Source organism: Pyrgilauda ruficollis, unplaced genomic scaffold (genome assembly GCF_017590135.1).
Source record: "Pyrgilauda ruficollis isolate IOZ18807 unplaced genomic scaffold, ASM1759013v1 scaffold16, whole genome shotgun sequence".
In the NCBI taxonomy this organism is placed as follows: domain Eukaryota; kingdom Metazoa; phylum Chordata; class Aves; order Passeriformes; family Passeridae; genus Pyrgilauda; species Pyrgilauda ruficollis.
The window spans coordinates 2901968-2923567 of record NW_024514764.1 but is presented as its reverse complement, the minus strand read 5'-3'; the positions used below and the strand labels follow the sequence as shown (position 1 = coordinate 2923567).

Here is a 21600-nt window from a genome sequence, read left to right as displayed (position 1 = left end):
CTCCCAAACCTGCCTTGGCCAGTTTCCTGTCACCTTCACTGCCACCACCTCTCCTCCGCTTTCCCTCTCACTCATATTTTTGAACAAAATCTTTAAAAATCAATCTACCACAGTCTTACAGGCCATCTAAAAAGTTGCTCCTGCTACTCAACACTGCACTTAAAAAGCCACTTGGCTACGCAATAGTTTTGGTAAGTTTTAAGAAACCCGTTTACTTAAGACAATAAAACACTGCACTTTGAGCTTAAAGCTATCACCACCAGTGATATCACACCTACAGACACCCACTGGGGACGCAGAACTCCACAAGATCTTCAAAGAGTTGTACAAGTGAGATGGAAGAGGTGCACGCCAGGATTTCTGTCTTTTCCTACAGATACAACAGTGGGATCTAAACTCCTGCAGGTTGCACACACACTTCAGTATCACTTTTCAGCAAGACTCCAGAAATGCAAGCCTGGAGAGCAGCTTTCCCACTGTTTGTGTGCAAGAATCACATGCACTTTGTATACCTAGGTGAAGAACCAAGAAAAAAAAAAGTGTAATTTTGAATTTGCTCGCAGAAAACAAAAAAAAAAATGTTTCTGCATTTACACATGATGAACATCAGAGCATTAATCTGACACAGAGAGGATCTGTGTGCTTTCTAGTGATGAGATCCTCCTGCTGTAATACCCACACACACACTGTGACCCTCTGGGTACCCCGACAGCAGGCTGGAAAGATGAGCACCAGCCATTCACATCACATCCTTAGAAATGAATAATCTAACTACACCAAGTCATCTTTAATTACAGGAAATTCATAAGAAGAGCCCTTTTTAGACTTCAGGTTCTCAGGAGGAATGCTAATTTGTCTGCCTAATTACCACCTTGCACTTTCACACCAGGGGAAAGTGCTATTACTGGCACTTGATAAAACAAGTTTTTATCATTTATTTGCACCCATTTCTTTCTGATGCCCTCTCCACAAAGCTTTTTCCCCACCTTTGGAGCTGAGGTCCCTTCTGGGAGAATTAGGGTCACCTAATTGGGGTGAGATGGTTTATAGGGCAACTCCCCTTACACAGAAACCAATCAAAATTGCTAAGGACTAGAACTGAAGCACTAATGGAAAAATCCAGGCTAAGCATTCCTGCAGCTTTGTGGCTAGAGCAACTGGGAAGACTCATTAGAGACATTTTGTTGGAGAGCTCCTGTTCACCAGTTCTGCCTCTGCTGGCTCAGCATTCTCCCTGCTGTGAGCCACGAGGGAACAGCCAAGCACACAGCAGCACTCGCAGCACAAACAGCCCCCTGGGACTGAGGGAACCCAGAGAACCACGCTCTAGGCACAGCTGGACTTCACCAGAGTTAACAGCTCTCAGCTGGGAAGACAACAGTCCCCTTCCAAGTGCTCAGACAGACCGAACCTGCTGCTGGTTGGAACCTCTCACTGCTTCAGCACCCAACCAGAGCCACAGAACTGCCTCCCAGGGCAGGCAGAGGGTCAGAACAGCCTCATCCCCCACTAGGACAGCTGCTCTGGCTCTTCTGGTGTGTGTGACACACAGCTGGGATAGCACAGGATCCACGCAGAGGGCTAATCTTTAATCAGTGCTAGCAGGAAGTCCCAGGTGGATACCAACAGTTGGAATTGGCTGTATCTGCATTGCCAGGCACAGACTGAGCACAGAGCACCAACAGACACTGCTTTGAGGCCACTGTGGCATCCAGCTGCTGCAGAGAGGCAGAAAACCAACCTCAGCCCTGCAGGAGAGCAGCAGCACTTGGACAGCACCTTCCTCACCGTGGTGGTACCAACCTGCTTTTGCTCAAGCATGCTGATTTCAGAGAGGAAATTAAGCAATTACTTTAAAAAGTCAAGAAAAATGATCATCCAATATCACTGTATGTTCAGACAGAACCTTATGTTATGAACCTTAGTTTTATGGTTCTGCATTTAAACTTGCAGAAACAAACTGTACACCAAGGATGAGAACAAGTGGTTCAGATTTTGAGGAAGCCTAAGCAGCTTTCCAGCTTGTGGATTTGACAGAGTCACATCAAGTTTACCAGAATTTATATGCTGCCCTTCCAATGTTAAATTATCTCACACATGCTCTGGAGAAGTGCAGAATACCTCCTTCTCACCCTTTCCACAATCCAAAACAAACACAACTACCACAGGGCAGCAGCTGCCTGGGTCACATTTGCTGCATAACAATAGCTAACAAGGGCCTGTAGCAGCAGCACAACTATAAATAGCATCAGCAGAGCTTCTGTAAGAAAGGGTTAGGACCACAGCTCTCCCAGTGGATTGGAATGGATGCAGCTGAAGCTCTTAAGATCACTAAAATAAAGGTGAATAAGGCTGAGATTTCTTCTTTACAAGTTGTTCTGTGGTTTGCCTTTCCACCCCAGGCACCTACTGGCAATCAGCAAAGCATGGAAGAGCTCCTTGCAGACACAGCAATCCTGGCTGGTACACAAGGTCTCCTCCTCAGCCCTCAGCCCCTGCCTCTGCAGGCAAACCCACCCCCAGCTGCTAAGCTCCCCACAGAATGTCTGCTCTGCACTGTCTGTTCCAACACCCCAAGGCTTTGCTGTTCTCTTCAGCGCGTGCCTCGAGAGAGCAAACACAAAAATCCACAGTCTGGCTCCTGAGCAGCTGAGCCTGGCCTTCAAGGAACACCTCATCTGCAGAGGGATCACACAGCACCTATCACAGGCTAGTGCCAAAACAGAACCACCAGGCACTGCCAAATACAATCACCTCACTGCTCCCTCCTCTCTGACTAGGGGATGGCTCCCAGACCTGCCAGACCCACAGAGGGGCAGCTGAGACCACCTGGAGTCTTGGGCAAGAAGAGATGATGCTTGGAATTGGAAAGAAAAGCAAATTGGAAAGTGCTTGATGCAGGGCACACATCCAGAGGATTCATTCTGCCCAAGCCAAAACAAGATCAGAGGCTCCTTCCTTCCATATCTGCAAGCACATCCCTGCTTTCAGATGCCACATCAGTCACTTTCTAGGAAATTATCTCCTTTTAAATTCTCCTGCACCCATTGTCCACTAATTACCGATTTTTTTTTCTTGGTTTTCAGCAATCCTTCTTTCCACCTCACCTCCAAAAGCTTCTATTGCTCAGTCATAACACCAAACACTGCTGACCCTGGCACCATGACCAGCAGCCCCTGGAGATGGCACAGAAGTGAAGATAACAAAATGCAGCAGTGTCTTACACAGACTACACAATCTGAACATTCCCTCCAGACAAAATCAATCCTTCCAAACCCAAAAGAATCAGCTGTGACTCTTTCCTCCTAATCTACTCTCCCACACATAGTGATTCTTTCTGGACACCAGGTTCTGAGAAATCTGCATTTAGACTTGATAAATATTTCAGCTGTATCCATCCTGTTTAAGTGATAAGCTCCCAAGGACGGAGGGTCCTTGATTTATCACTTGAAAAGTATCAAAGAGCAGGACATTAACTATTCCTTTTCACATTGCTCAAACCACCAGGCAGCTCTGCAAGCAGTAGAAAGGAAGGAAATATATTACAGACATTTAAAAACATGCATACATCAAATGAAAGAAAGAGGGATTATTGCGAATATTCACCAAGTAGAGGCAGAGCATTTTGATGCCCTGTGAAGGCTGACCTAGAACAGAGGCTAGATGGAGTTAATGAATAAAGTAGGGATTTATTAAAAGGCCTCAATGGATACACTTTGGGTAGCACAGGGTCTACACCCAAGATGAACTAAAATGGTCACAAAATCAATGACCGGTCACGGGGTCTCTCACTTTAATAAGTTCTGGTCCATTTACATATTGAAGTTAATTGTCCAATTATAGCTTTAGGTTATGAAGTCCCATCCCTCTTGTTTTTCTCTCTTCAGTCCACATTGTTTATGCTCCTGAGCCTGAGATTTGGATCATTTGTCCTTGGTCCCCAGCTAGAGAAGGAATTGTTTTGTCTCCTTGCTCTGTGAAGAGAGCTCACCATCCCCTGATATGAAGCCCAGACCCACACAACTAAAGCAGCACAGAACCTGAAAAACATAAAAGCCAAACCCTGAGGCAGCATTTGCAGAGTGAGGCCGTGGCTCAGGACACAGCGAGGACGGGGATGGCCATACCTGCAGACGAGGGTGGCGATGATGACGCACCAGGCCGTGCAGCAGCAGTCAGCATTGAGGTGCTCCTCGCTCTTGCGGTGGCGGCAGCACAGCCAGAAGGAGTAGAACAGGAGGAAGAGCAGGTCCAGAGCCAGGCAGGAGAGAGCAATGCCACCCAACAGCAGCAGGGCCTGCGGGAACAGACATGGGGGTCACACCTGTATGGTTGTGTTCGAGGGTGCTAGGACACGGGAAGAGAGGAGAATTTTGACTTTACGTTTTAGAAGGCTGTTTTATTATATTATAAATTATCTAAATTATATTAAATTATCTATATTATATTAAAATTATATACTAAAACTATACTAAAAGAATAGAGAGAAAAGGATTCATCAGAAGGCTAGAAAGAACAGGAGAGGAATGAATGATAACAAAAGCTCTCCCAGAGAGTCCGAGCCAGCTTACTGTGATTGGCCATCAATTAGAAACAGCTAGCATGCACCAATCACAGATGCAACTGTTGCATTCTACAGCAGCAAATAATTATTGTTTATATTTTTCACTTGAGGCTCCTCAAGAGAAAAATCCTGGGAAAAGGATTTTTCAGAAAATATTATCGCTACAACACCTGGCCACGGCAGGCCAGGCCAGCCAGGGACATCCCTACAGTATTGGTAGGGATCCCCGTGGCAGGGAGAAATGATGAGGAGGACTCCATCTTATTAGAAGGTTAATTAATTACTTTATTATACTCTATTATTCTATATTATATTACACTGTTACATTACATCTAAACTGAATCTGCCAAGCACTCATCTCGTGACTGTCAGCCACCAGTCCTGACACACACACACACACATTGGCCCTGACAGGCCAAGAAAACAAAACACTATCACTTTGGGTAAATAATCTCCATATTGCATTCTACTTTTGCACAAACACAGGCACAGCAAATGAGATAAGAATTGTCTTGATCATTCTCTGAGGTTCAGAGAATGTGAATCCCAGAAATACTCTTGGGAAGACTGCCTTGCTTTTCTGTGAGGAGAAATGTGGTGACACATACCTACTAAGGCATACCTTGCCAACAAGTAATTTTGTGTGCTTGGCACATTTTTAAAATATAAAGAGGTGATTTTTTTGTCTTGCTTGCTCCCCTCTGTCCATCCCACTCAACAAAATCATGTTCTGTACCTCAGCAGTAAAGAGCTGAGCCATTTTGTCTGTCCCATTCTGCAAACAACCTAAGTTAATCAGAGGGTTTCCTCTTTACTACTGATCACAGGTCAGCAGATTTAGAGAACAAAAATAATAATAAAAAAAATAGTGCAGCCAGCTGCCTCTATCTGTACAGTTTTTTAATCTTCATGAATAAATATGCGGGCTTATTCATTAGAAATCCAAGTGCATGAGTGGGTTTGAAAGGGGGTGGAATTTATTATACATGCATGAGATTAATTTTTTAAAAAATCAATCTCCATGCAATGCTTCTGTTCAAGGTAGACCTAGAATAAATGCTAAAGCCCTCCATATACCATCCACATATATAGGTACAACAAACGTGGATGCTACAGACACACTTGAAGCAGTCACAAGTTGAGTTAGTGTGAATTATACCTATTTCTAGTCACATTCCTGGGAGGAAAGGGAAGTTGTAAGTGTTTAACTCCCCTCCAATTTATTTTTATTCAAAAAATCCTGCCTAAAATCCAAAAATGCAAACCAATTATGTTAAATTAAAAAAAAATTGAAAAATAAATCCATTCCAACACTGTATCTAGCCACATTTTCCCACCTGCACGAATCAAGCAAAAGGATGCAATTTTATCCATAAGGTTTTTGTGATAAATCCTTGTTACTGGTGACAAATGCCAACTTACTAGAAATTATTTAAATATCTGGAAAGAGCACAAGTCACTTGCTGCTGCCCCAATATTGGGAATTCAGACGTAGATCTGTATCAGCTAACCTAGAACAAAGGCTTGGGTTTTCAAACCAGTATCTCTTTTCCTCCCCGTGCAGAAATTCCTTAAAGAACTCTTATATGCTTCCTCCTGATTGAAACAATAACTTCCTTCTGATCAAAAGGACTACAACAAAGAATGCTGAGATTAAAGAACTTTCACAACTGGTGACTGTTTCTAAGGGGGTCTGGTAGGAACTTGCTCTTTTAGGCTTTTCTTTCCCCTCTCTGCTCCATAGGTACTCCTGCACAGTGGTTATCCTGGCAAACAAGCCACACAAGGTCCCTCCCAGCCAAGACACATCAGCCACACAAAACGAGGTGCACAGCAGCTAAACCCAAGTGCTGCAGCACAGATACCCCACGGAGCCCCTCGCTCTTGGCTCCCCCAGCCTTACAAACCCTCCCAAAACCCACCGAGCGCTCTGGCACGGGGGCAGCTCCCAGGTGCTGCTTCCCCAAACCAAGGAGCAGAAACACAGCCCTGCTGTGCAAAGTGAGCTCTGGGATCTCTCCCAGGAGTGGGGGTGGAAGGGAACAAGCCCAATCCCCCTTTCCCATGCTTTCTCCAGATGCTGTGAGCTCTGCTGGAGCCGCTGAGCAGAAAGGGGCCTCCGAGAGGGGAGCTGCGCTCCGAGCCCCGCGTCCCCCACTCCTGAAGCCTTGCCACAAACGAGCACTCCATGCTAATTTAGCTAACACACTTGGCATACCAAAGCTCCTCTGGGGTATTCTTTATTTTTTAAACATGTCAGGCTGCTGTAAGGCAAAGCTTTCCTGCCCCGCTCGCCTGCACTTCTTTCTTCACACCCTCAACCCTCCTGCACATGCTAAAAGGCATTACTGCTGGGAAGACAAACTCAGCTGAAAACATCCTCCCAGCAACCCTTCTTCTATCAGCAAAAAATCCACACTGCAGCTCCAGATGTAGGGGAACCGCCCCCATTGAAAGGAAATAAAAGGAAATACTTTTAAAAAAATCTTTAAAAAAGGAAAAATGGATATTAGATTGCCAGCTAGCAAGCAACCTGAAGTCCTTGCTTTGAAGGGACACTTAATACATGCTTTAAATTTGCATCTGGCCAAAACGACTTGGCTAGCCACTATACCACAATCTGCATTCAATTTTCAGAGAATATTTGTTTTCCATTAATGGATATGTGCCATGACAAGTGAAATCATCCAGCAGAGCAGTTATTAATCTTTCTGACTGATGAGTCAGTTTAGGACCCAGGAACTGGCAGGCAGTGAAAGCCTGGTCACAACCAAAGATATTCCTCTGCCTGCTTGTCAGGATTAAATGACAGTATTTTAAAACGGGGGGTTGAGGCTGGATAAACCCTTAGACATTCTATCCTGCACCAGCAAATCTGGGACTCGGTTATCCAAGGCCACATTATCCCAAGTAAATGTAAAATTATGCACTGGGCCTTTTGCCACAAAAGAGCATCAATTTGTCTTCGAACATTTGCTGAGCTATCAGAACCTTTATAGCAAATGATGCATGAACTGCCCTTACAGGAAAATGGAGACAACTTGGAGGAACAGCATTTTACCACTGCACTGACACTAATGGCAGAAGTGGAGACAGAGCAGTCCCTGAAAATGAGAGTAAATCCAAGTGGTACCCCCAGACTGGCAGGAGACGAAGCTACAGTGTCAGGAAGCACTTTAAATATAAAAGCTGTGCACAGGGAAGTAACCACAGGAGCACTGCTGGCTTGGAGAGGCACCAGGGAACCTGAAAGCCCTCGGTGCTGGGCAGGGATGGTGCTGCAATGCTAACAGCCTTCCCAGCTCCAGTGTGGCTGCCAGGATTTGTGGTACTTACCACCTGCATGGGAGCGTGAAGCCAAAAAAAGGGCAGAAAACATTTAGAACCTCATGGAGAGAAAGGGGAAACACAAAGCACAGCAAAAACGTCCTCCACAAATCCACCCAGGGGCTGGGTTGGGTCTTCCATGGGTATGGTGTTGGTATCATTCCTAAAAACTCACATGCAGATGAACCTTCAGTTTGCTCAGTCCCTGCTCTCCAGGACCCTGCCTTATGCTGCTGGGGATCAAATAAACCAAGATACAGCCTTGTCTGCTGGATGAAAATTCCCCAAATCAAACAGCCACTTTCAGCTTGCAAATTCCAAAGGGTGATCCACACTGTTATCCAAATATATCTATGGACTGTGGTCCTGCAAGGCTAATTTTAGCTGCTGAAACTGCACTTTAGGGAGGAATATTTCATCCCATCCAACAGATGAAGTCACAAAGAAAGGAGATGCAGATAAGAACACAAAAGGGATGTGCAAGATGTATTTATTTCCTTGTAAAGGGGAAAGCCTAAATAAAGCCACAAGGCACCACAGTGCAGGAGGTAAACTCTGGGCTGCATTCATGTTAAATGTCAAGGTTTACCACTGCATTAAATGTTGTTTGCTCATCACATGACTTTACAGAGAAGTATTGGCTTAGTGACTCTTCTTCACATGTTCCTTCTGCCATGGAGATTATTTGGCACAAAATGTCCTTAATAAAGGGCTCAAAACAATCCAGGTGTTTATCAGGCGCAAGTTTTACCAATCTCAATTTATCCAACTTCCAATTACCACACTCTAAACCTTAACTGCAGTAAAAGCAGCACGGAATAGTGAGAAGCTCTTCATGTGGAAGAGATGATTGCTATTTCACTGCCAGTTGGAAAGTCTACCAAAACTCCTTAAGAAACTTGAGAACAAAGCTGAAGCCTTCAGGTGGTTCCTGAGAAGCACTGCAGTTTCGTTTTTAATTTTCCATCAATGATTTTAAACGTATTTTATCTTAAAACTTCATAATTTCAGCCTACAGAAAAAAAAAAAAAAGCTACAGCTTTTGAGCACCTCAAGAACACAGCTGTCTTAATCACTGCCAGATTGAGAATGGTTTACCTTAAAGTTAGCTTTTGCCAAAAGAAAGCTTTCCATTGAATCTGCAGCTAGTATTCTTTCTGTATTTCCATGCAGTGACTTGAGATAGTGATAATAAAACAGAGAGAAGAGGTTAAAGGAGTGTGGGAAGAGAAAAACGTTCACCCAGAAGAACAAATGAAGCAACCTGGGCTGCTGCCAAAGGAGCACTCATCTCTATTTATTCCATGAAGGACGGAAGTCATCTTAGCAAGAAAAGAAACTGCTGTGGGATAGTGTCATGCCTACACCACTTCCTACACTGCTTTTTTTCCTTCCAGACTCCAGGACATCTCTCTAAAAAGCTTATGTACTCACAGATGATAAGCACTTATTTTCTACCAAGCTAACTTGGTTTTTAAACTTTTTTTTTTTAATGCTGGCAACACAAGGAACACCCTGACCTCCTCATCAATTTGTTCTGAACACGCTGCGTGTTCAGAGACTCGACTTTCAGTACTTAAAAAAATGCTGTACAAGGTGTTTGTTGAGGTCCTTGAGTGTCTTGGGATGTCACTCATCCCACAGCCCCTCCAGAAGGGTGGGAGCACAGCCAGCCAGGACTGGCCAGTGGAAGGTGCGGGAGGATGTGGAAAGCACTGCTGATGTCAGCTCTAAAGCATCCCTATCTCCTCACAGGGACAGGCCTTCCCAGGCCAATTACTGCTCAGCACTGTGCAGGAGCAAAGCTGGGCAGGAAATGTGCTCTGGAGGGGCTTTTCCCACGGTGCTGAGATGAATTCTCCTCCATGAGGGATCCCTCTGCAACAGGGAAGCGCTCCATGGAAACAGAACAGGTTCCACTGTCTCATCCCCTTCTACAGACATCTCCCACAGAAAGCACACCGGTAAGGGAGTGCAGATTACAGATATATTTAGGGCAAGTCCACACTGGAGCCAGCAATATAGGCCAACACTTTGCCTTCAGCTTTTTTTGGCTATTGGCTTTCCTTTCCAGAAAGCAGGAAATGCCAAGGATTGTCTCATGCTTTTTTTTTTCCTTTTTTTTTTTTTCTGTTTTCTTTTTTTTTTTTAAACACCTTAAGACAATACAGCAGACACATTGGAATAAAAACAGATCTGCAGCTGAAACCTGTGTTAGCATGACTCCATCATTCAATTCCATTTACCATGCTGGTTAAATGAGCAGGCCAGTTTTCCCAACACTGCAAAGCTCTCTACATAGGCCCAGGCATTATATAGTTAATTGGTATTAGAGCTGTGAACTAAAGCCACTTTAATTACACATGAGTGTTCACACAGTGTTTTAATGTAGTTTAACTAGACTGGCCTTAATTCAGTGTAGTTTAGTTCACTTTAGTGCATTTAAAGTGGTTTGACTAATCTGGTTTGAATTTATTCCTCCAGTTAATTCAGATTAATTTCTCAAGTGTAAGCAACAACTAAGAACAAGTTGAGTGATTGCTAGGTTGATTAAAGATTCATCATCATTTCCTCCATACTAACATTGTGACCCCTTATTTCATAATTAAAGACTTTCAACTCTGCCTTTATATTTGATCCAATTCACAGAAGCCAGCAGTGTGGAGGCCAAAAAGCCACGGCTTGCTGATCCTTGGCTCATTGCAGCAACCAACTCAAGAGAACCACTGCGAGGGTTTTGAGAGCTGAGGCTGAATAATACATAGCTCAGGTATGTCTGCACACTTCAGCTGCCACAGGTTACATGGGGCAGGTGCTAGAATTCATCAGAGCAGCTCATATCACACACCAAGAGAGATGGAAAGCACAGAGTAGAAAGGATTTGCTTAACAATTGACTTGGATATTTTTTCCTGCCCATGAATGCAGATCTAAGCTGTGCTAATCAGCAGTAAACACTGGAGTCCTATTGGGTTGAAGTCAAACAACAATGCATTTATTCCTTTAGTTGTTACCAACTCAGCAATCTCCATCTTACACAGCAAGGAAATGTTCCCAGAGGTAAGAGGGTCCCCTCAACTGGATGTTCTTATCCCTAGTTTCTCCACAGTGCTGGCTGAAAGCCTCTGTGCACTACAGCAATGAAAAGAATGAGACACTCTCACCAAACTCAGTTTCCACTGACAGGTCCCCACAGACTAAATCTTTATTAAATGAGGCTTAGCTCAGAACTGGCAGCTTGTCAAATGAGCATTCTCGCTGAAAAGGCGGATTTCCTTTCTGGGGATTCTGCAAATTCCCTTGCAGGACTCTAAAAAAACCACACCACCACAGATGCATCAGTGCTCTTTGCAGGTCTTTGCCCCAAATCCCAGACCAGCAAAACGTGTAAGGAATCCTCATGGGAACAGGCCTTCAGCTTCAGAAGGTTATTTCTTCCTAGTATTCCTAGCTGGACCAAGTTAGAGCCATTAGTTAATTTTGTTAAAAGGCAAGAATCAGATTAATTTTTTTTGGGTATTGAGGTGAAGGGCACCAAAAGGGTAGCTGGAAGAATTTGGCAGGTATCCTGCACCACTCAGCTTGCCCAGCTCACCCACACAACTTCACCAGGCATTCCTTTCCCACAGCAGATTAGCTCACATATTCCCACCCAACAGCAGCTCCTCTCCTTGAGGTCTTTTAGAAGCCACTTGACTTCCTTGGTTAGAAAACTGTTTCATCCATTAATGCCTTAAAACACAGGCTCCTCACAAGGCAATTTTCCAGCAAAATGGATAATGGAAAGAAACCCCCTGCTATAAAGGAAGTATGAATTTAATGCTCCTACAGCTCAGGGCTAAGCAAGCCCTGCCTGTATGACCTGGCTGGTGCTCAAGTGCTGTAGAAATTCCCAGACCAAGACAATTCCCCATCCCCAGCCCTCCAGCAGGAGCTCAGCTTTGCTCCTGCAGGCCTGGAACTCCCTGAAGGAAAAACATGGCACTGCCTGCAGGCAGGGACCTGGGCACAGTTAGAGAGCCCAGCACGTGAGTGAGGCAGCACTGGTGCCTTTAAAAAAAAAAAAAAAAGAAAGAAAAAGAGCAGGAAATGCTTAGGCCTGAAGCCCAGTGATTTAATCCAATTTCCATCCTTTTTTCCCTTCCCCCTCCTACAATGTGCACTCTCGGAGACAATACACTTCATTTAGAGGGGAAAAACATGATCTCTCCTAAGTGCCTGTCCTTACACTCTATCAAGCCAAGTGCTGGGACACTGCTTTTTTAAAAATCTGTGATGGCCATTCATGCTTTGGCACAGACAGCAGCCTCAAGGATTTTCTTCCAAGGCCCCAGCTGTACAGAGTTTGTGCTTTACTCCACGTTAGCTGTCCTTCAGCTATTGCTGCTCCTTATTAGATTTGGGTTTCAAACCCAAGTGTTCATCCTGCCCCTGTGAATTTGAAGAATTCTCCACAAAGATTGGGCCTTCCACTAGAGGTAATTACAGGCATCATCTACAAGTCTCCTGTTCTGCAGAACACAAACCTTGTCCTTTCCAGGAGACATGGCACCAGCTCAGATTAAATGCAGTATTTAGGCTTACAGCAACTTCTTGATCTTCTTAATCATCTCTTCTTAAACCAGACAACCAAATCTGAACTGATCAGCCACTATGGAGTTTGAAGACACTGAGCCCAATCCTCAGCTCTGATGTCCTAGCAGGGAGGTCACTGCAAGCTGCACACACCAGTCACCAGTATTTTGCCATTTCTATCAGGGAGAGGATAAACAAAGCACTGGGGAGGGAGAGGAAGGAGCATGGAAATGAGCAGAGCCACCCCAAAGTGGAACAGAAAACAAAACTTTGTCCCAGTGGTGGAAACTTTGCCCAACCCATCAGCAGGGTTAGCCCATGCCATCAGCAGGAATGGCAGCGTTTCCATGAGCATGACCACTGTAGATTTGTGGTTCTGCTCCCTTCTGCCACTATTTTGCATTATTTTGAACGTGCTGGTTTGTCTTCAGGCACTATTTTAATCCCATTTATGTCTTGAGAGTTTTGGCGCTGAGCATCTACAGCTGCACGCCATAAACTCGAGCATAACGTTTGCTGCACTGAACCACAAAAGTTATACAGAATAACAGAGAGAGAATCCAAATTGGAATGGAAACTCTTAACATCACATTGTTTCTAATGTTAGACTTGAAAGGCAACTTAATGTTGTCTCTTTTTCAATGTATACAACTTGTTCCATATCATTAGCACAATGAAGAGGTCTTTTTCTAAACTGCAGCTATTAGGAAAATGTCTAAGTGAGAAGCTCTAGCACACACTTTGGCATTTGAAGGCAGCAGAGTTTAAAAAAATTAAAATTAATAGAAGGAAAAGAGGTACTTTCTAGTCAAGAATACAAATCCACTGCAAATGCCTTCATAAACTGCTTTTATTAGCACTGAATGGACAGGAAGGTAAGCAGCAATAATTGGGCTTCTGCATTTATGTGTCAGTGGCGGCAATGGGTCATTTTAGTGTACCCAGGTGTCTTTGACAGGGAGATCCACAACCAGTTTGTATTCAGTTTGCAACCTGAAGTCAATCCTCAGCATAAGGAGTGAGAAGTTTTGGAACAACATGAAAATAACCAACAGGAAAATAACAGAGCACTGAGTTTCCATAATATTTACCCTCTCCAGCTACACTGGTGTTTGTCTACACAAGTGAAGCAGGTCAAAAGGCTGTTTACACAGCAAAAACTTTATAATGCACTCTAAGCCTACTACAGGGTGAGAAAAACAGCACTCCTGGTTGCATTAGTAAACACCCTGGTCTGGCTGCCCCGAGGAGTGACCTCCGGGAGGGACAAAGAACAAAATCAAAGGCACACTGCCCTACATCTTCAGAAAGTCATGGCCCACTGTGCTACAGCCAGCAGCCCACATGACATCTTCCTTAAAATAATTTGTATTTGAAGTCAGCCTCAATGCAGTGTGTCGGTCATGTGGAGAGGCTGTGAAGAGCTGGGAAGGGGCAATATCCCATAGGGACAGCTTCTGGGAGCTGGGGAGGGGAGAACAGAGACCTCTGACCCATCTATTGACTCTGGGTCCCACTGACCTCCTTGCACAAACAATGCAAATGTGCCTTTTAACTGCCAGAGACAAACAGGTGCCACACTTCTCACCATAAATTCACTCCAAGCTGCCTCTTTCAAGACTACTATAGTCAGAGTTCAAAAAAGAAATAATTTTTTAAAACAACAGGGGAAAGAAAGGGAGGAAATCTCTTCCTTCAACTTAAAACTGCACCTTTCCTTCCCACAAAAGAGGCTCCTTCGTGTGCAGGAAACATTTCAATTTCAACTCTTCTTTAGTTTTATTTTGGGGTTGAGTTGCCTTTTTTCTTTCTTTAAAGAAGAAAAAAAGCTCTCAAAAAAAACACCCCTCAGGGACAAAGCCTACCAATACTCACTATTGAGAACCTTCAAACCCATGGAAAAAAAAAAATACCATAGAGGGACTAACAGAGGAAGCAGATTAAAAAAAGCCATCCAAGCTAGCCAAGACCCACCACAGTCACAGCTGGAGCCCGTGTTTCTGCACCACTGACAACACTGGGAGCGTCATTAACCACTTCTGCTCAGCCTGTGCAGGAGAGGCTGGGGGGCTAGGAAAGGCCTCCTGCAGGCTCCTGGCCAAATGTGAGAAGGGATTAGGGCCTCCTCAGGCTGCTGCCCTGAAGGGAAATGCAATCTGAATAGGGAGTTTTCTTTGCAGCTCTTCCCAGCAGCAGTGCAGAGCTGCAGATGCTCCTCTCAGCAGCCACGGTCAAGTTCCCCCTCAAGAGCAGCGTTCTGGTGAGTGGTCACTGCCTCACCCCTCTGCTTCTTCTTCTCCTGATAAAAGGGGAGCGTACACTTTTTAAATTGACCTCCTGAATGCCGTTCCTGAGCGAGCAGGGGCACAGCTAACAGCAGATGCTCTCAGAGATTAAACCCCTTGCAATTACAAGGCAAGTCTGATGCCCCGACACACATCCACAGAGGGCATCAATCTCACCCCGTGGCTCTGCTGCTGAGCAGCTCTTCTTGCAGTTTCTCCATTTCCCCACGGGGTTGGGGGAAGAGGGGAATCTGTCTCCTTTCAACTGTTTCAAAGCTGTTTAACTCTCTTAGGGTTTGCCTGCAAAGCTGAAAGCTGTCATGGAACACTGGCCTTTAAAAAAATTTAAAGCATTTGGTTTATATCAACTATTTAAAGACAAACACACCTCACTTTTAGCTTCCTTTACACAACCAAGTTTGGGAATACGTAGGACACAGGGCTATTTGGCTGTAATAGAGGTTACATCAATTAAAAGGAGGAGGTGTTTGCCCCACTGTGTCCTAATAGGATTTTTCATTAGTTGCTTTGCTTTCCCACGACACACACATCATATTCACTAGAAATCAATGCATTTTATTGGTAATTTAATACACACACAGCCTGCCTTCAGAGATCCTTTTATCCTGCTCATGAGATCAGTGCTGGTGGGATTCCTCGAGTTCCTGCACTGATACTCATTCATTCAGCAATTCTTCTGAACCACAGAGATTGATTTTTCAGCAAAGTTCCCAGAGTTCTCTTAGAGGTTCTGCCTGCACTTATGTCATGGCTATATTTAAAGAAGGAATCCCACTAAAGTGGTTTATAACGTGCTCTGGCAGGACAGTGCAGACAGAGCTAAATCCTATTAAGCTACTTAAGTTGCTTTCCCCCCTCTGAAGTCATCTGTCAAATGCTGCTCCTAGACATAGCAGCCAGCTATCAAACTGGCTTATCAAGAGCCATGCTTAAAACAGCAGACAAAACTATAAAATGCAATCATCACACACATGAGGAAGAGAAACTGGGGCAGTGTGCTGTTCCAGTAACCTCCTGGGATCCCAGAGGGTGGAGAAGGCTGGTGATTAGCTTTTCATTACAGTTAGATTGTAACACACTTGCACACCACTGGACCTTATTAAAGAGAAAATAAGAATGACTCTGTCTTTAATGTTAGCCTTGACTTTTCTGAAAGCACTGTATGGACAATACATGAATGTGAAGCATACTTTTAAAATAGAGATCACACTAACAGGGCAGGAGGGGGTACCTGGCAAAACAAAGCACCATTCAGCCTTAACTCAGCACCCCACAGAGAAGAGGGAAAGCAGCATTCATGGTTATTTCATCTCCTTTCCCAGTAACTCAGAAATAGGCACCACAGAGTCCTGAAAGGTTAATTCCCATAAATGTTAAATGTCCACATTTAAAGCTCCAGCTTTATAGCATTCACTCCACTATGTCAACATGTCACTGCTGCTGTGACAACACACTGCTGAGATTTCAGAGACAAACCTCAATTCCACACATTCCACACAATAGTAGAAAACAATGGGCTGGAAAAGACCTCTGGAGGTCACTGTAGTGCAACCTGCTGCTTAAAGCAGGGCTAATTTAATAGATGGGGCCGCTCAGAGTCTTGCCTGGACAAGTTTTGAGTGTCTCTAACACTCAAGTTCCCAAAGCTTCTTCACCCTACTCCAGCACTACAAAGAAAAATGCTCATAAGTGACAACACCTATGTTCCATTTCCCATTTCAGCTTGAGGTTGTTGTCACTTGTCCTTTTGCTGGGCACCTCTGAGAAGAGCCTGGAACCATCTCCTCCAAGTCCCTCCTTCAGCTATGCAAAGGCTGCTCACAGATCTGTCATTTCTCCTTCTCCTCTCCAGGTTGAGGGGTCCCAAATGTCCCAGCCTCCCTCCACAGCTTCTGACCATCTCAGGGGACTTTCCCTACCTAGGCTCCAGCTCACCAGCAGCTCTCCTGCACCAGGGCCCCAAGGAACAAGGCAGTTACACAGCATTTATGCTGGCACACAACTGGAAGAGATTCCATGCACGTGAAATGGCTGATGGCCCCATTTTAGGGCTACTTTCAGCTTGCTTACAGGGCTGGCCAAAGAACAAGACTTCAGAGCTCGGGTTTGCCTCCAGCTGCACGTCCCACCCCAGCTGATGGGGTCACCAAGCACCACGAGGTGACAGATTTCCCCATAGTGGGTGTGAGAAACACAGCAAGCACCATCAGTCTGAGAGACCGAACAGTGTGCATGTTATCGCTCACAACAATACAGTGAGACAGCTGAGGGCAGAGAAGAGGAAAGACAGGGAAAGGCAAAAAGCAGGAAAAGAGAAGTTACATGCTTCAGACTGAAAACAAGGCACCTGGGGAGGTATTGGGGAGCCCAGCTGCAGGGATGCTCCTGCATCCCATTGGCTGCTGCCTCCCAGAGCTGCACAGCAACGAGCCGGGAGGTGGAGGCTGCCAGCTGACATGAGAGCTCCCTGCTCAACCCCTCCTCTCATTCCAGAGCCTGCCCAGCTCATCCTGCCCAGCCCATCCCAGCATTGATCCCTGTCCCAAGCCGGGGTCAGTCAGGGAGACAGCCAAAGCAGACAGGAGCTCGGTTAAACAAATGAGCAGCCACTTTTTGGAATCCTCCAATCAAATCTCTTTTATTTCTCTTTAGGTTCTCATAAACTGGTATCCCTAATTGATCTCCATCAGGTCCTGGTAAAAGAAAAAATCCTGGCTGTATGATTCCCAGAGTACAGCTCCCTTTCCACTGAGAGGGGAGTTTTGGGTATGCTCTTTTTCCGCATATCCAAAATAAGCCATCTGGAGCTTTCCAATAATCATTTTTCTGTTGATCCATATTCTCCCAAAATTTGGAGATTTCTGGGATGCCAAAATAAGGATTCTTGCCTGTATACAAGAAGGTTTTATCTTGGTCCACAGCTCAGATTTTCCTCGACAAGCAGGAAGGCAGAACTGCAGAAACAAGGAGCGGGTGGAGGGGAAAGGGTAAGATGTGCAGCTGTGCTTGTGCCTGACACAGCTCAGAGAAGTGCTGACACCCAAAAGGGATTAATACTCCTCAAAGGCAGCACTACACAGCACAAGTGCTGCTTCTGTAGGTGTTTCACTCCATTAATTTAGGAAAGTGAGGGAGGAAGTGGTCTCTACAGAGAAAGTTACCCAGACCCACCTTCCCTATGAAAGGGCTCCAATCCCAGGGCTCCAGACCACACCAAAGTTTACACCAGAGGATCAGAATTCTCAAAGAGCAATCAGGAGAGAGCACAGAAACTGGCATCATGTGGGAAAGCAGCTGATCCAGCTGTTGGGCTCAGCACAGCCCCAGAGCAGGTCAGGAAGCCTGCTAGGGATGTGGAGGAGCAAAGCTAGTTCTAGTGCCTGAGCAGCACAGCTCACAGCAGGAGAGCTTGTTACAGCTTCCCTCCTGCACAACAACCTAAACCAAATCCCCAACAGATCCCAGCAAAAATTAATCTAAGACACAGAACTCGAATGCAAAGATTTGCAGGGTCTAGCACAAGAAATGTCTTGAATTCTCTCCATCCACACCCCAAGTCATTATCTTCCAGGAGCACTTAGAGCTAAGGAAAGAATGAACTCCTCTGCCCTATTTCCTATTTCCCAGTGTGTGCAGGAGCAGCTCATCTCTGAGAGTCCCTATGGATCAGGTGCACTCTGAGCCTGCCCCACTCAGTGCCTGGGGAGGGGAAAGCAGCAGCACCTCTCCCTTTTTACATTACACAACTGCACTTACAGCAATTGTTTATGCAGCCAGGAACACCTACCTGCTTCCCACTATTTATAAACCACTGCAGAAACAACTGTGGTTTGTGTCACTGCCTGCCCTAAATTGCCTGCCCCTCAGCTGATCAAACAGCACTGAGGCAGAGGAGAGGCACTAGCATGAAGTCAAATAGATAAGTTTGGCTCCTGAACACCCAACTCTGCACTGAAACAGGAGGCCCTGAAGCAATTCATGCTGCCAGCTCTGCTGGGGATAGAACAAAGAGCAGATTTAATATCTTAAAGACAAAACCCACAGGTTTCCTGCATGCAAACATACACACACCCATTGCTGCTATGCTTGTCTCAAACAGGGAAAAGCTCCAAGAAATACAGCACCTTCATACACTTTCTTGTCAGAGAGCAGTAGATCCTGCCACCCTATGAAGTACTAAAACAATTTAAAAGTTTTTAGGGACTGAGTGTACAAATTCATTTGAAAATCTGTCACATCTTCTGTTGGTTGCTTTGAGCAGAACTACTTGTAAAGACATTTGACAAGCAGACAGCTAAATATTAGATTTCTTTATTACTTTGGCAGTAGCCAAAAAGGTCTGTAATCATTTATATGGGCACAGTTCTCAAGCTTATAAATTACTGTTATTTCTGAATCAACTTACTTTTACTTCAACAAGAAAAAAAAGAGGTAAAAAGCATAGTTTTAATAAGTGAGATCTCTCCAGTTTTGACAAAGCACTAATTTCCTCATTAACAGCTGCTGCTACATATGAAGGTGTCAGACTTTTTTTTTTCCTTCTCCAACATCACAGCTGAACATTTAGCAACAGAAGAAAAACAAGAAAGCCATCACGAAAAGTTGTGACAATTGAGCCTGTGATGGGCAGTGTGGCTCTCCCTGGGCTCAAGCAATCACTCCCCACATCACTGGTGTGGTCTCTGAGCTGGAGACAATGCCACTCTTACTAGAGCAGCCAGGAAAAGGAAACAGGTAGCACAGCAGCTTCCCAAACCTGTCATTTACCCCATCCACAGAGGGAAGATAGCCAGGTTTCCCTCTATTTTCTTCTCCTTTTACAAAAAAAGCTGTAAATCCCGATGTCCTCAAGTGAGACTGACTTTGATATCCACCACACAAATACCAAGACGTGTTGTTTAGGTGAACTACCCAGAGGTCATCATCTCCCAGCTGACCTGCTGGAGCAGTGAAGCACAGCAGACACAGCTCCACTCTAACAAGCAAGGCTATTTCTGCTGCTGTGCTCGATGATCAAAGCTTCTCTCTAAAATAATAAGATCCCAGAGTCTCCAAGACCAGTTTGGTAGCAGCTAAGAAGGGAAGAAGACCCTTCCCTTTCAAGAAGCAAACACCACACAAGCTTTGTGTTAAGCTTTGTGTTAAACTGATGCACAGCAGCAAGAATGCCTCATTAAAACCTGCAACTAACTTAATCAAGGAATTCTAATATTCATAACTGAACTTAAAAGCACTACCCTCTGGGATACCAGAGAATTTTCCCTCAAAGACTGTTCACCTCATTGACAGTCATGTTGCTTTTCATAATCTTGTTCACAAATTCAATCAAGCTCCAGATAAAATCTAATCAAGTTGGACAAGCTGAATTGCAAGGGCTGTTGTTTCAAGTCCTCTAACAGGAGGTCAGCTCAAAGTAAGCCTCTGATGTCCCAGGACTTGAGCAGGATTATTTCATGTAGTTCATTGCTGTAGGCACCAAAGATCATTTTAGCTCCCCAAACTATTTTTAATACTCTAGTGGAGCATTTGATCTCCAGACAAGCTAGGTTTAGTCTTCAGTCCTTTTTGCTCAAACCCTCAGTGATTTCTCCAGGCACAAAAGTGGCTCTCTCGGGTACAGGAAAGAACAGCTATTCACAAAACTTCATTATTATAATTGCTCTTCAACTGAAGTTTGTCCCTCTGGAAAACATCACCATCCCTGAGAACTGCTGCTAGTCTGGAGACACTGACCATTCCAAAGCAGATATAAAAGCACCCAGACTGCCAGGGCAAAGCATTAAGGAAGACCTCATCAGTCACACTTAAGGCATGCTGGTCACTTCAGTCTGCCCTCTGGAGACACCCTTTTCCTTTTCCCCTCAACTGAAAAAACAAAATTTAAGCCATAGCCAAGATTTAGATCCCTTGGCTACTCCCCAGCAAACAGGCACTAGGAAAAATTTACTCCCACAAAAACTAAATGAGAGAAGAAGCCTTTTTATAATCACACAATCCAGAGTAAAAAATTCATGAAGCATGAACATAACTTATGATCTTGAAAATAAAACTCTTAACTCTTTTGCATACATGCTGATATTATAAGAAAAAAATTATTTGAGTGATTCCTGGTTCTAAAGTTAACTTTAAATTCTGCCTATGGAGCCCAGGAATCACTGGATAACACTTAAATACCATACATGGCAGAGTGACATGGCAAACCAATGTGACAAGGGTTAAAGCATGTGCAGCCATATCCCACAGGTGGCTGTCACATCACCACCTTCCTTCTGCTCACCAAGCACATCAGGATCCTTATTCAGACTAACACATCTGATGAAGACTCAAGGCAACTCTCTCTATGAAAGTGGTGTTGATGAAAAAAATGCTTTCATAACAATATTAGTCACAAACTTTATTATAACTGAAATCTTAAGAGGAGAACACCCCTTTTTTCCATCATCATACTTCCATGGGTAACAAGACAATGCATGGCCCCACTAGCCAAACTCTGAACACTTGAAAAGTAATTATTTCTCAGCTACTGAACAGATAAACAGAACTACCAAGTTTCCAGCCAGCAAGCCACTCCCCTTCTTCCTCTTCCTCAGCATGTGTGGCTCAGGTCATTTCCCATTTTGATCCCAGCAGGAAGAGCTATTTCAGCCAGTGCCCAGAAATAAGAATCTCAGAAACCCAGACTCACTGGCTGCACTGCATTAAAACAGCACTAGGAAAAAAGGCTACTGATTAAAGGGAGGCTGCCTTTATCTCCAACACACCAAACATCTGAAAGGATGTTCCCTCCCAGACACTTCAATGTATCAATCTTGCTTCCCTTCCTTTTTTT

At 44.6% G+C, this 21600-nt stretch overlaps 1 protein-coding gene across 3 annotated transcripts in view; it reads right to left on the bottom strand.

Annotated features, from left to right (window-relative positions):
* Positions 1-21600, bottom strand: part of TTYH3 (tweety family member 3) — a 75998-nt gene that overhangs the window by 33383 nt on the left and 21015 nt on the right. For all 3 annotated transcript variants that reach the window (XM_041462263.1, XM_041462264.1, XM_041462265.1), the window contains exon 2: positions 4128-4297. In XM_041462263.1, the coding sequence (XP_041318197.1) occupies positions 4128-4297 (170 nt within the window). The remainder of the gene's footprint in view (positions 1-4127; positions 4298-21600) is intronic.